The 13,528-nt window shown below is 46.6% G+C and overlaps 1 protein-coding gene across 1 annotated transcript; it reads left to right on the forward strand.

The window, feature by feature from the left end:
• Window positions 1-1,116: 1,116 nt before the first annotated feature.
• On the forward strand, window positions 1,117-10,809 carry OTP (orthopedia homeobox). The gene is made up of 3 exons (XM_027094765.1): window positions 1,117-1,301; window positions 2,608-3,017; window positions 8,695-10,809. Exons 1-3 carry the CDS (start codon window positions 1,265-1,267, stop codon window positions 9,223-9,225), a joined length of 978 nt encoding a protein of 325 aa, XP_026950566.1. The 5' UTR covers window positions 1,117-1,264; the 3' UTR covers window positions 9,226-10,809.
• The last annotated feature ends 2,719 nt before the right edge of the window (window positions 10,810-13,528 follow it).

Consider the following 13,528-nt stretch of genomic DNA (forward strand, 5'->3'; position numbering starts at 1 on the left):
TCCGGTCTTGACAGCCAAGTCTAAACAGTAGTAAATTAGTACAAATTTATACTGATTTTACTCTAATAATCGTAATAAAAGCTTATAGATTTGGCACTAATTACATAAATGCCTAATGATCTTGAAAATTACTCTGGTTAGAAATATATTACTAATCTAAACTTTGTTGTTGGCTGGCTCTGAAAAATCAGAACATTAGAAATGGTTCGCTTCACTTGTGCAAAGCACTTTAAATTGTTCAAGTAGTATAACACATTCGAGAGGAAAATAAGGAGCATTTAACTTTATTTACAGCCTAAGGTGGAGTTGGAAGCCGAGCTGAACTCAGAAACTTTGACCAAAGGAGCGGGCTGTGGGCCAGGATGCAAGCGTGGGCCAGGCGGAGCAGCAGAAGCTGGGCTCGAAACGTGCAAAGTGCAAGAATCGGCACCGCGCACGGGTCCTTGAAGCAGACGTCGGGGCCTGGCAGCGCCGGGGGAGTCGACTGCTGTTTTGCTCTCTAGGCCCTGCCGGCGGGGCTGGGACTCTGTAGGCCCGGGGTCCCAGCCAGGGCGTCTGGACCCTAGGCGCAGGCCTGCTGGGCGGCAGCGAAGTCTAGGCGCGGTCTGGAGGGCGCGGCGTGCCCTTGTTGTGCTCGGGATCGGCAGGCCTGCGCCAGCGGCAGGCCAGTGTTGCCCAGCGCGCTCGTGGGGGCTACTCTCGGGTCACCAGGGGGTCATGCCCTGCTCTGTCCCCTGCCCTGCCTCTTTCCCAGGAAGACCCTAGCTCAAAGAGACAGAGCTGCGCCTTTGGAGCGAGCAGGGCGGAACAAGAAGAAGGAAAGGTGTGCCTGGAGGAAATCCCTGGGAGGAACTATCGGAGGTCGGGCCGAGAAGCCCAGGGCGAGGGCAAGGCGGCCGCCGCTGCTTTAGCAGCTGCTCGGGGCTGGAGCCGCCAGGGCTGCCGCTGCCGCCGCCTCCTCGGGCGGGCGCGGGCGGGCGGGCGGAGTGGGGGACTCTCCGGGCGCTGACATTTGCAGGCTGCCCTCCTGATTGGTCCCCTCGCCGAGCTGCTCACGGGTTCATTCAACTGTTAAGCACCTCCCCGTCTCTCTAAAGGACATTATAATGCAAGAAGCCCCCTTTTTAACCACAAACCGAATTTTCTTTCATTTAGGTGATCTATATATATCTATATCGTATAGCTTATAGCTTATATCTATTTTAAATAACTTAAAACCGCTAAAATTTGGGGGGGAACAGCTTTCACCCTGGAGCGGTGCGCGATGCTGTCTCACGCCGACCTCCTGGACGCCAGGCTAGGTGAGTGCGCGTCTCTCGCCCAGGCAGCCAGGAGAAGCCCCGGCAGGAAATTGTCAATTTGTTCCTTATTTTACCTTAATGTGCCCTAAATGGACTAATTTCTTTAAAAGTAATTGTGCTGCATTAAAGTTTAATTTGATTTAACATCGTCTTTTTAAAAAATCTATGGAATATGTAGATCCAGAGGAGTTGGGAAATGTTGTTACTTTTTGTTTTTCTTATTTTCTCTCTTTCCCCCTCCCCCTTATTATTTTTTTTAAGGGAACGACCTACCCCGTGATAATTTGTTTCGAGGCATTTTTCTTTCTCTCTTTTCACCTCCTATTTGCGTTAATTTGAGATTTCTTTCTTCTCTTTTTCCCTCTCTTCCTCTCTCCCCACTACCTCTTTCTCTCTTCCTCGTCTGAGTATGGTTGAATTTGTAAAAATCGGTCTTGAAGGAGAAGCCGCTGCAGTAGAAGCGGATTTGCTAAGTGTGCTCATTGAGAAAGGAGAAAAGCCAGATTCATCCTCACGGGCATCCGGCCTGCAAAGGGACTCGTCATTGCCAGTGGCCGAGAGGAATGCGCCTTTTATTTCTCCGGAAAGAAAAGTTGAATTCTCTAAAGCTTGATTCACTGTTATGTCTAGAGAGTTTACCTGAGTTTCCTTAAAGCTGTCTGGGTTACTGGGCTCAGGGTTTCCGGTTTGGGAATCTTTGGTGATGGATGTGACTCCATTTTCCAAACACTTTCTCAGATTTGAGGGGGAGGCGGAGCTGATTTGGGTTGATTTCGGGAGGTGGAAAGCTTGGAGACTAATTCATCTTCCGAGAAAGTGAGACGGAATCAACTGAGGGCCGGAGGTAGAGTTCGTCAGGCTGCCTGAGCGCAGGTGGGGCAGCAACGAAGGAATCGTTTAATTTTTCTTCTTTCTTTTCTTTTCTTTTCTTTTTTCCCTCCTGGTCGAAGGATATGCTCTCGGGTTGCTGGGGCACCAGGGGTACGGTTCATGAAAGGGACTCCGAGGCATGTTTCATTGCCGGGACTGGGAGTGTTTCATTGTGGGAGAGAAGAAAGCATGTGCTGTTTACTATGTTTACTACGGGACCCCGCGGCGGAGAGAGGGGAAAGGGCCGGGAGACGGTATTACAGCCTGGCTGTCCAAATCCTGGGGAACCCAGCTGAGCATCCCGGGAGATTGCTCCGTAGGGCGACCGCGGGCTCAGAGGGAGCCGAGGATGGGGCTGAAAAAGGACCGCGCGGGGAGAACAGTCCCTCCTGGCATGGCCAGGACAGTAGTGACCACCATCCTTTTGCCTCTTCAGGTATGAAAGATGCTGCCGAGCTTCTGGGCCACCGGGAGGCGGTGAAGTGTAGGCTGGGCGTGGGGGGCTCCGACCCCGGGGGCCATCCGGGGGACCTAGCGCCCAACTCCGACCCAGTCGAGGGAGCCACTCTGCTGCCCGGGGAGGACATCACCACAGTGGGCTCTACGCCGGCCTCTCTGGCGGTGAGCTCAAAGGACCCGGACAAGCAGCCGGGGCCCCAAGGTGGCCCGAACCCCAGCCAAGCAGGTCAGCAGCAGGGCCAACAGAAGCAGAAGCGCCACCGGACGCGCTTCACCCCGGCGCAGCTCAACGAGTTGGAGAGGAGCTTCGCCAAGACTCACTACCCCGACATCTTCATGCGCGAGGAGCTGGCGCTCCGTATCGGGCTGACGGAGTCCCGAGTGCAGGTACGCTGGGCTTGGGCACCAGGGCAGAAGACAAGGAGGGGGCGGGTGGACTTGGGCAAAGGAAGCAGGGTCTTTCCTTCCCTTGCAGGGATCCTGGGCTGCGCTTCCTCTACCTATGCTTTCCTGGGTCAAGTTAGCTCCTCTGCCCGCAAACTGGCCCCATCGATGGACAGACAGTGCCCCCATCTCCTGCCAGTATAGCCACATCCCCGCAGAAACTCCTCAAAAGCGAAGCCGGCGTCGTTCAATTACTAGGTCTCTTCCTTCCTCCTGAGAAGGGAACCTCCGGGTCTCCCACCTTCTGTGTCTCCCAGGCGGCTAAGTCCAGCACGCGATTACACTCCAGCTCTCGTAACTGACAAGCATTTCATTACCCCCTAATGAGTTTGTGTTAAGAGTCTGGATAAATGGGAGAATGCAACAATTATACAGAAAACATGAAAAAGGAGTAAACAAGGCGAAATGGGCACATTTCATAAAAGATCTACACCTGGGTTTTACGGTGTAGCTTTATTCTCCTGCTTATCACACTCCTACCGCTCTCAGGCAAAACACCCCTAGCCTTTTACAAAGGCTTTGAACTTGGCGGCCTACCAATGCGCTGGGAGAGGCTGGAGCGATCCCCCACAGACTATGAGTCCTGGTTTTCCCTAAGGTAACTTGGGGAGTGGGGAGGAAAGAGGGCTTTCTTGTAGATCTCCGATTTGAAGAAAGGACATTTGGGGCAGGAAAGATTGACCGGCAGTAGACAAAATCATTACTGACCCCTTGTTCTCATCCAACCCCGATCCAAGTTGTAAGTTACATGTGACTTAGAAAACCACACCTGTAAGTTTTTTGAAAATCGGGGAATAAAAGTATAAGTCCAATGCATCTCGGATTTTTTCTGCTTTTTAGAAGAATGAAAACATTATGTCAAATATTTTATGTACAGGTGCTGGAGGTGAAAGTCCAAGGCGCGCGCTTAGTCTTGAGCTATCCAGGGTTCTGAAACCTTCCTTTCCTGTCTTGGACGTGGTATTTTCTGTTCCTTACCCTGGGTGTTGATCTCAGCTCTAGCTGCTTTTACAAATTTTAACTATCTTCACTTTACAAATTTTAAACATCAAAGTTTAAAGATCTCAGTTACTTTACATTTGATCTAAGAAGAGACAAGAGTGTCCTTAATCACGGTGTTGAGTTTTTCTGTCTCCGTTCTGCTTTTTAAAGATAGTCTAACCTGGAAAAATAGCATATGCTTCTGTTTTAAATAGAAAAAAATGTCATTAGGGACTTAAAGTGGTCAAATTAATATAGTAATATTCAGGGTATAATATAGATTAACATTTTTACTCAGTGTAAGTCTGGGTGGTTTCCTTAGTGAACTCTGGAAGCCCTGAATCATGGGCCATTGAAATTAAGCAACAAAGGCATGTTAATTGCATTGCGCAGAAATATATTACTAGTGCTCTTAATTTTTTTTTTTACCTCACACCTCTTTTAAATCTTTTGAAATTGAGTTCAAATCTTAACAGAAATATACAATTTCAATATTTCCATTACCGTTCATAATAGTACTGTCTTGTTAAAATCCTGTCGGTTCAAAACTCATAAATTTTTTGTCACTCAAGAGAAATGTTATATAATAATTTTTATTTTAAAGACTAAAATGCTATTGCTTAACCTGCTTACTAGTAATTAGTTGGAATTAAAATAGAACTTAGAACCACAAATAAAATATAATTGGACAACTGACTTTGTGAAAAAAGAAAATGAGGTCTATTAAACTTTATTAAGTCTTCCAAAGGTTAATGGCAGTGATTCTTTTAATATAAAAAGTTGTAAATGAAATAAAACACAAACTATGTAATAGAAACAGTTATTTTCAAGAAGTACACAGAAGAATAATCAAGAAGAATAGATAAAAAGTACTTTAATTGTTCTAACATAATGTTCAACCAAAGATAATAGCTTGATGCTGCTGATAGGAACAATTTAATAGAATGGCAATTTCAATATTTTTAAAAATAATGTTCCATAGTTTAAAACATAATCAGATCAACATAACCTTCTTAATTAACATTTCAAAATGATTAACATTATGTAATGTAATGCAAAAATAATTTATGTAAAATGTATTTACTTCACAATTCATTGTATCGTTGCTCCTTGACCAAATTCAAATTAAATAGTAATTGGTTTATGTTCTTATATGATGAGTACTTCATAGTTTTCTTTATAGTTAACAGATTGCCACACATTCTTTTCAGTACATGGGGCCACTGCACTGATTAAAAATGATCTAAACATTTAATTTATTGCAATTGTATGTTTTTAAAGATACTTTTTGATTCTAGACTAAATGATCTCAAATACTTATTTTTATCTATATCTGGCATATATCATACTTTTAAGTATTTATTAAAGCACCTCTACTCACACGGAGGCCAATTCCATGTCTGATATCGCTCCTCTTTTCTGGCTAGTATAATAAAACCATTCCTTTTATAGCATGCCATTATTAGAAACCAATTTCAGAATTATTTATAACCTGGAATGGCTTATTAAGCAGCAATGCGAGAATCATGCAAATTACGCGATCAAATGCAATATAATAAGCATAATCATTAGTCTCTAGCACGGATTAATTAACTTTCAATATTTTATTTACATAAAAACCAAATCAGTGAAATAACTTCTGCACAGCCAGTCTTGCCTTTCAATATTTTATACGAACAAAAATAATGTGCTGTAATTCCATTGACCGTGTCCCCCAGAATGGCCCTGTCACCTGCCACATCTTAATAGGGGGACAAGCCAAGAGTATTTTCTAGTTTTCTAATGGAATGAGAAATTGCATTTTCTTCCTCTCCCAGCACTATTAAAGTGTAATGAATTCAGCCCAGAGTTCACGGCTGGCTGATCGAAATGAACCTGAGATCTGGGCTTTAATACAGCTCCCCAGATTTCCTCCCAAATCTTCACATTAATCATTTGCTGGATTCCAATGAGATCTTCATAAAGCATTTGCTTCGAGGGGGAAAAAAGTAATATTCTCTCTTTCTCCCTCTCTTTCTCTATTTCTGAGCCATTTATAGGTGGGGAATTAAACGGGCTATATATTTTAAAATACATTTACAGTATGTCTATATTACTGTAACAGCAGATATCATGAAAGTGGATTTTTAAATTCCAACCTCCATTAGATTCTCACTGTTGTATTAAGCATTTTCTGAGAAGAGCTGCATTTCAAACTGAGTACAAAGTTGGCCATGGCTGCGGTTAATATATTTCCTGGAGTTGTCATCTCTGTATTCTCAAAATCTCCCTTAGGTTTTACCTGCATTTTAATCTGTCATGCTCTAGTTTTCAAGTGGAAACATTCACATTTTTAAAACATATGCATCATAGCTTGGAACGGAGGTGCTCAGACCCCATGCAGGTTTTTTTCCCAACCCCAGTAAGCCATGAAACATAAAAAATTTTGTAGCCATTATTTGACTACTAACTCTCAAACATAATTGAGCACGATTTTTCGATTATTTCTATAATATTTAGTTCTTCAACAGCTGTTCTTTTCCGCTTGGGCCTGAGATTCAGAAACCTTTCTGGCAGGCGTGTTTTTTACTGAGATTCTTCGGGGCAATTTCTCCCCCCTTTCTTCTGCTTTTTCCCCCAGTCCCCCACCCCGTGCCCGCCCCAAACATTCAAACATTTCGGGATTCACTGACATTAGCAGGGTGCTAGGAACCGGTATTCATAGATATCTTTAAAAATGTATCCGGGTGCGGAGTGTGAGGTGTGGGGACCGTCTGGACACAGACACCGTCCCTTGTCTAGGGCTCCATCCGGTCCAGCCTTGGATGGGTAATGCAAAGCGACCTCTGGCAGCAGGTCTCCTCGCTATGCTTTCCTGGGCTCCTGCGGGCTGCTCTCCGCAGAAGGCCGCTAACAGCTCAATCCGCGGCCTGCCGCATTGATCCCAGCCTCCACCTAGGGTTCTGCTGCCTCATTAATCCACCGCGCCACCAGCTCAAGGGGCTTTAGCAGGGAAAGGACCCAACATCTTTACCCAATCCGGACACTGGAGTAGGCGGAAACATGGGAAGTGGGGTAGAAACCAGAGAAAGATAAGGTGGTGGGCGATGGGGTAGAAAGGCCAGGGCCAGCCCAAAAGCGGGAGAGGATTCTAGATTGCAATGCCGTTCACATGGGTAAATAGAGAGTGCACGGGTGTGAACAAACCATTGTGCATAGCCGGTTTACCGGGAAAGGCGGTCAGGTACTCATACTCATGATGCTTTAGTTTGCGGAATAAACACTGAATAGCTTGGATTAACGCATTATCTTTTGGCCATGAATATGGTGGTCAAATTGCGTTGGCCAAATTATGAGAAAATTCAATCAGTACCTGAGCTGTGTCCCACATCATTTATATTTATGCATAGTAAGCCTCCAACTGACTACTGTTAAACTGTAAGCCTGCCAAGTGGGCATGCTGGCATTTTTTTTTAAATAAAAAGATCAAATTTAAATATGGGGCAAAGGGATGTTATCTTGGTCAGGCAGTTTACTTGATATATTTCAGGAAGAACCCTTCCTTCCCCTGTGGTGGTGAATTTGACATTCATAGACAAATTTGTCTGGTAAGGTCTGAACTTCCAGGGTCACTGTTAAGAAAGAACTAATAGGCTCACTTTGGAGTATACTTTATAAAACACATCTCCTTTAAAAAGACATCTGGGTTTGTTTAAGCAAAATTAAATTTGATTCATACCTATTGTGAGCTTTACACTTGACTTCTTTTAGTTTGTAGTGATCAGAAAATTTGCTTTTAGTTTATAGATGAAACGAGGGGTGGGGTGGGGCTGAGGGAATTGGAGGCCTTGTTATTTGGGATCCTCAGTAAGTTCCTGAAAATAATAGATTTGAAGGCCCTGAGGCTTAGGGCTCCGGCAGCAGGTTCCAGCACACTTGCACAGCCCAGATAAAGGTACCCTTAGAGGGGCTTGAGAACAAGGCACGGATTTGTGGCAGCAGTACCAGTCGTTACGAATCAGAAGTCACGGTGGCGACCCAAACAACACTGTAACTCAGTGGCGCTCGCTTTCCCACACGGATCACTATATTAACCTCTCTGCTCTGTCATCCATGGCGTTAGGGGTTCTCCTTTGTCTTTCGATTTTGGAACTGGCTATGTCATCCACGGCCCTTCATCAATTTCCAAAGTTACAGCGTTTCAGAAAATTCTATACCCCATCATTGTTATAAGGCACGCTATTAAGCCACATGGGTACGCAAGTTTATCTTCATTTGTACACCTGTGGGTCCAGCCTTGACACATGCCTGCCTGCAGACCTGTGCATCTAAGCAGCGAACAGAAGGTGCCAGCGTGCAGGGGCGTGGTGAATACTGCGCATCGTGTATGTTTGCACCGTGTGTAAGCGCTCCGGGGCACGATCACTCAGGACCCCGGGAGCTGGCGCCCGGTGGATGCAAGGGGCGCCGGTTGATTCCAGCTGGTGGAAAACCAGGGTCACCGGCTGGGTGCGGGGGGCGTGCCGGGCCGATGGCACTTGTTCGGCCTGGAGCTGAGTGGGTGGACCTGACGCGGGTTTCTAGGGCTCAAGCTCCCGCCCCTCCTGGCCCGCCCGCCGGCTAACAGCGCCCTGTGTGTCTCCCGCCCTGCCCGCTTCAGGTCTGGTTCCAGAACCGGCGAGCTAAGTGGAAGAAGCGCAAGAAGACCACCAACGTGTTCCGTGCGCCGGGGACGCTGCTGCCCACGCCAGGCCTGCCTCAGTTCCCGTCGGCCGCCGCCGCCGCCGCCGCCGCCATGGGCGACAGCCTGTGCTCTTTCCATGCCAACGACACCCGCTGGGCGGCAGCCGCCATGCCGGGAGTGTCGCAGCTGCCGCTACCGCCGGCGCTGGGCAGGCAGCAAGCCATGGCACAGTCGCTGTCCCAGTGCAGCCTGGCGGCCGGTCCGCCGCCCAACTCCATGGGCCTGTCCAACAGCTTGGCGGGCTCCAACGGCGCGGGGCTGCAGTCGCACCTCTACCAGCCTGCCTTTCCCGGCATGGTGCCCGCCTCCCTCCCCGGCCCCAGCAATGTCTCCGGCTCGCCCCAGCTCTGCAGCTCCCCGGACAGCAGCGACGTGTGGCGGGGCACGAGCATCGCCTCCCTCCGCCGCAAGGCGCTAGAGCACACAGTCTCCATGAGCTTCACTTAATGCAGCCGCGCCCGGCCCGCTCCGCCCCCGGCACCGCCCCCAGGTCCGCCCCGAGGCCCTAGCGGCTAGCGCCCGGGCGCCCCGCCCCCGGCCCCGGCCCCCAGCTCCTTCTCCCTCCAGGCCTCTGCCACCTCTCGCTTGGTCCTTTCCCTTGTCCTCCACTCTCCCGGGCTCACCCCAAGCCCCAGACCGCGAGGCCACCCCTCCGCCTGATTTCGCTCTCCCCAGCCTCCCCAAAGACCTCCTCCCCGTCTCACGCAGCTCCTCCCTCCTCCCGGTCTCTAGCGCCTCACCCCACCCTTTCCCGCTACCCCCGGCCTTGCCGCTCGCACTCTTCGTGCTCGCGCCCTCCTCACGGCCTTCTGACTGGCTGCATTCCCATCCACACCTTCTACACGACGCCTGCGGCCCCCTCGCCCACCGCCTCCCGTCCGGTCCCTTCTTTGCCCGCACCTCACGCCCCTCCTCCCGCGCCCTGCAAAGAGCATCCTTCCCGTCATTTTACTTACCAGGGAGTAGACTCAGGATCTGAAATCAGACACCAATGGACTGGTTTGTGGGCAGAAACACACACACTCGCACTCTCGCTCACTCTCAGACACTACACACACGCGCGCACACACACATACACAGTGCACCTAGGTCACACACGGACGTGTTCAAGGGACAGCACAATGTTAGGGATTTTTGTCTTAAAGGAGGACAAGCATCTACTACCAACCGCCTCATCTGAGGACCCAACAGATTACAATTTGATTTATCCTTGTATTCTTGCTCCGAACTCCTTTCTTTCTTTCCTCTCCCACCACCCGTTCCTTGCCCTGTGTACCCAGTCACATCCATGCAGCCCTGTACTGGCTTGCAAAAGAACGCTTTTATTTTATCTTTCTTTTATTTTCTTAAGCACAACTGTGTGCGGGTATTGAGGGAAGGCTTCTCAGGAGGAACATAACAGTGGATTGGGTGGCTGGAGTAGACTAAAGCAGTCATGTGATGAAGAGGTGATCTTACCAATTTTGATAAGTCTTTATAAGGAAGATTAAAATAAACGTAAGAAAATTTTCCTTTTGTAAAAACAAGCCACATATCTTTTCTGGATCCTTCAGGACTGGGGTTTGTTTGCTTCCTTTTTCCGTTTCTCCTTCCACGCTGCTCTGTGCCCTTGGTTGTTTTGTGGTCGTCCTGTCGTTCCTCGTGCCCCTCGGCCACCCCCCCCCACCCCCCGCCCCGGCCCCTGCTGGCCGCCGATGGGTGCACTCGGACATCTACAACCCTGCAACTTTGTACAGAGAAAACACAATCAGCTCTTTCTGCATGTGCTGGTCAAATCCAAACCCAGAGAACAGAAGCGCTTTCGAAGAATGAACAAACATGTGAAATAGGATGTTTTGTGTAGATAAAGCATTCTTGTTACATACTGGTCAATTTGTGATATGTTTTAACTTATTGTCTGTGCTTATTTATGGAATCTGGTTTTCTTAATAAATGTTTGAGCTAATATAAAGCATATTATTTGACTTTTCCGGACAAGTTTATATCAACTTAAATGTAAATGGATAAAATAAAATCATTTTCAGTATGTGATATGGAGAATAATGGGTTTTGGTGTGACTTGGAATGGCGGAAGGGTCTCGTGGTGGGGGAAGGGAAGAGAACTCTTCCAGGAGGTTCTCAACTCGCGCTCAGTCGGCAGGATCCCCACTTTTGGGACGCGTCCGCTTTTCAGTAGGCTTGGGTTCAGTTCCCTGGTTGCCCAGCAGCCTAGGCAGCACGCACCCACACGGCGTCCGGCACCTCAGGCCCGACTTGGAGTCGCGCGGCCCGCAGGCCGGAAGTGAAAAGCCGCGCAGTGATTTCCTCACGCGAGTTCGAGGCCTCGCGAGGCTTCGGGTCGACCCCAGTGCCTCCCGAGCCCGAGATGGGCCTACAGGCGGAGCTTCCCGTACCAAACGCAGGGCGCGAGAGTTGATATGCTTCTGGCGTGAACTGTTTCCCTCGGACAAAGGAGCTGACGGCAACCCTCGCCGGGCTGCGTCCGGAAGGACCACCGTGAAGGAAGCGTGGAGACCGGGAACTCTGCCGTCTGGCGTCGCCCAGAGCCGCGTGTGACCCCAGGTACGCTGTGGACGAGAGAGGCCCGGGGCTTCTCCCTTGGCGCCTAGGCCTCGAGGCCGTCCGAAAGAGGCGGCCCGGCCCCTTTGCTTCGGCGGATCCAAGTGGGGGCAAACGGCATGGCGGGAGAAGGGTGTCCAGGGCGACCTGGATGCGGGTCGGAGCTTCTCAGGCTTTCCCCTGCGAAACTGCTCTGGTTTTCTCAGGGTCCAACTTTGGGTCGAGCTAACCTCAAATTTAGCCACGTGCTCAGTTCAAACTAAGTGGTAGTGAAAAATGGCTTTTTTTTTTTTTTTTCTGTAGAATGAGCTGGAAGGTTGCAGGTGTGTTTTAAACTTGGAGGCGAGTCGGTATCACGGGCTTTCTTTGGAAGACTAACCAAAATCAATCTTGTGGTGTGAAATTTAATGGTTATTATAGGTATTAGAATGTACCTTTTCCCATGGGAAGATTTCTCAATTGGTTGCCACAGAATGGAAGCCCTAAAAACACCCTTGTCCTAGAATACCATTTCATACCATTGGGAGCTGTTGTAGTTGTTACTCAACTGTATAAGGAACTGTTGTAATTGTTACTAAACTAAGAGAACACAGTGGAATCTCCTGGAAGGTGAGGACAAAAACGCATGATTTTCTATGATAATGAAAAATCATTTGTTCATGTTACCTTAGGAATTTTAATTAGAGATATTCAATAAAATTGGTGAGTGGGTTCACAGAATATTTCAGTTCTACATTTTCTAAGGGTATATTTAATATAATGTTAAAATATTAAAGAGGATAAAAACAGGCTCATTTGGGATTTCATATAAAAATGGAACATTTCTATGTTTTAGAACTCACCCTAGATTTTAATTTGGCAGCATAATAACCAAATTTCTAAAATATCTGTAGATGAAAAATACTTTTCCTTGTTTTTACATTTTGTCATATTCTCCCTTGGCTTAGATTAGTGCTCTTTTTTTTAAAAACTTGAAATTGTGGAAAGTGTAATCTCAAGTCCCATTTAAGAGATCAGTACAAATCACAGATTGCTTCACCAGTGAGCATGGAAGGTTGTTTACAAGGATGCTAATTTTACAGCTTTTTTATGCTGCTATAAAACATAACTTTATGATGTAGGAATGCAATAAAGGATGCTGAGTGGGATCTTTAAAAATCGTATTTCTGAAAGGCAAGGGAAATGGGATCTTTCATTTAAAAAAAATGGGCCAACTCAGAACACTGATGAGAAGTTGCAAATCAACTGAAGTGATAGATGCTTTCAAAGATACTTATATTTCATAATATAGTGGTTATTTATCAATATTATAATGAAAGTGTACAGAGTTTTTCACTTGACCTGACTCTGGAATAATATTTGTTTCTATGGCAATAGATTTTTGTATTAAGAATTCTGAACATTTTAATGTCATATATGCCATTAGCATAAGGGAAGGCAACCTGGTCTAAATTGTTAAGGTTGACAGTTTAGCAAAGATAAAAAGCAGTGAGAATCACAATCACAAGCCTGAAAGATTTCTGTATTTTGAGGGAGGAAAAAAATAGCAACAGAGTGATGCTTCATATTATTTTTTTACTCCTTATCAGCAGCAATTCTGACTCAAAACTATTAAAGTCATAAAAATAATTACATTTAATAAGGTAATAAGGTAATAAAGACAATAATGATGAATAATATCAGAATACAGGGTAGGTAAGTACAACATGTTAGATGTCCTGCATCTAATGAATTGTGCTTTTTGCTGAGTAGTCTTTTTGGCATTGAATACTGTCACCACCACATGCTAGCTAGAAAAAGTCAAAGTCTATTATGATGTAACTATATGATTGATTTATTTGAGTACACATTTTCATCCTTGTATCTTTATTTTCTCCTCAATATTGGTACTAAATATCATACATGGCATGCAAAGGATGTCATAGTGATGTTGCACTTAGTTTACCTTTTGTTGATGGTGGAAGAAATAGGTTATAGGAATTTAACCTACTAAAGATGATGTTAGGTATTGAATAGAAAATAGGATGCAGAGCAATTTGGGTAAATCAAGGTAGTCGTAAATGGAAAATATAGAGGAAGTTCTAACTTTGGGGCAGTTTATGTTTGATGTTGTCAATGACTGCTTACCCTGAAACTGAAAATGTTTTTAATTTGTGTTGTGGACTTTACATATTAATTTTTAGGATAAAGA

This window comes from Aethalodelphis obliquidens, unplaced genomic scaffold (genome assembly GCF_003676395.1).
Source record: "Aethalodelphis obliquidens isolate GAN/ISIS:26980383/991018 unplaced genomic scaffold, ASM367639v1 scaffold4, whole genome shotgun sequence".
NCBI classification, from domain to species: Eukaryota; Metazoa; Chordata; class Mammalia; order Artiodactyla; family Delphinidae; genus Aethalodelphis; species Aethalodelphis obliquidens.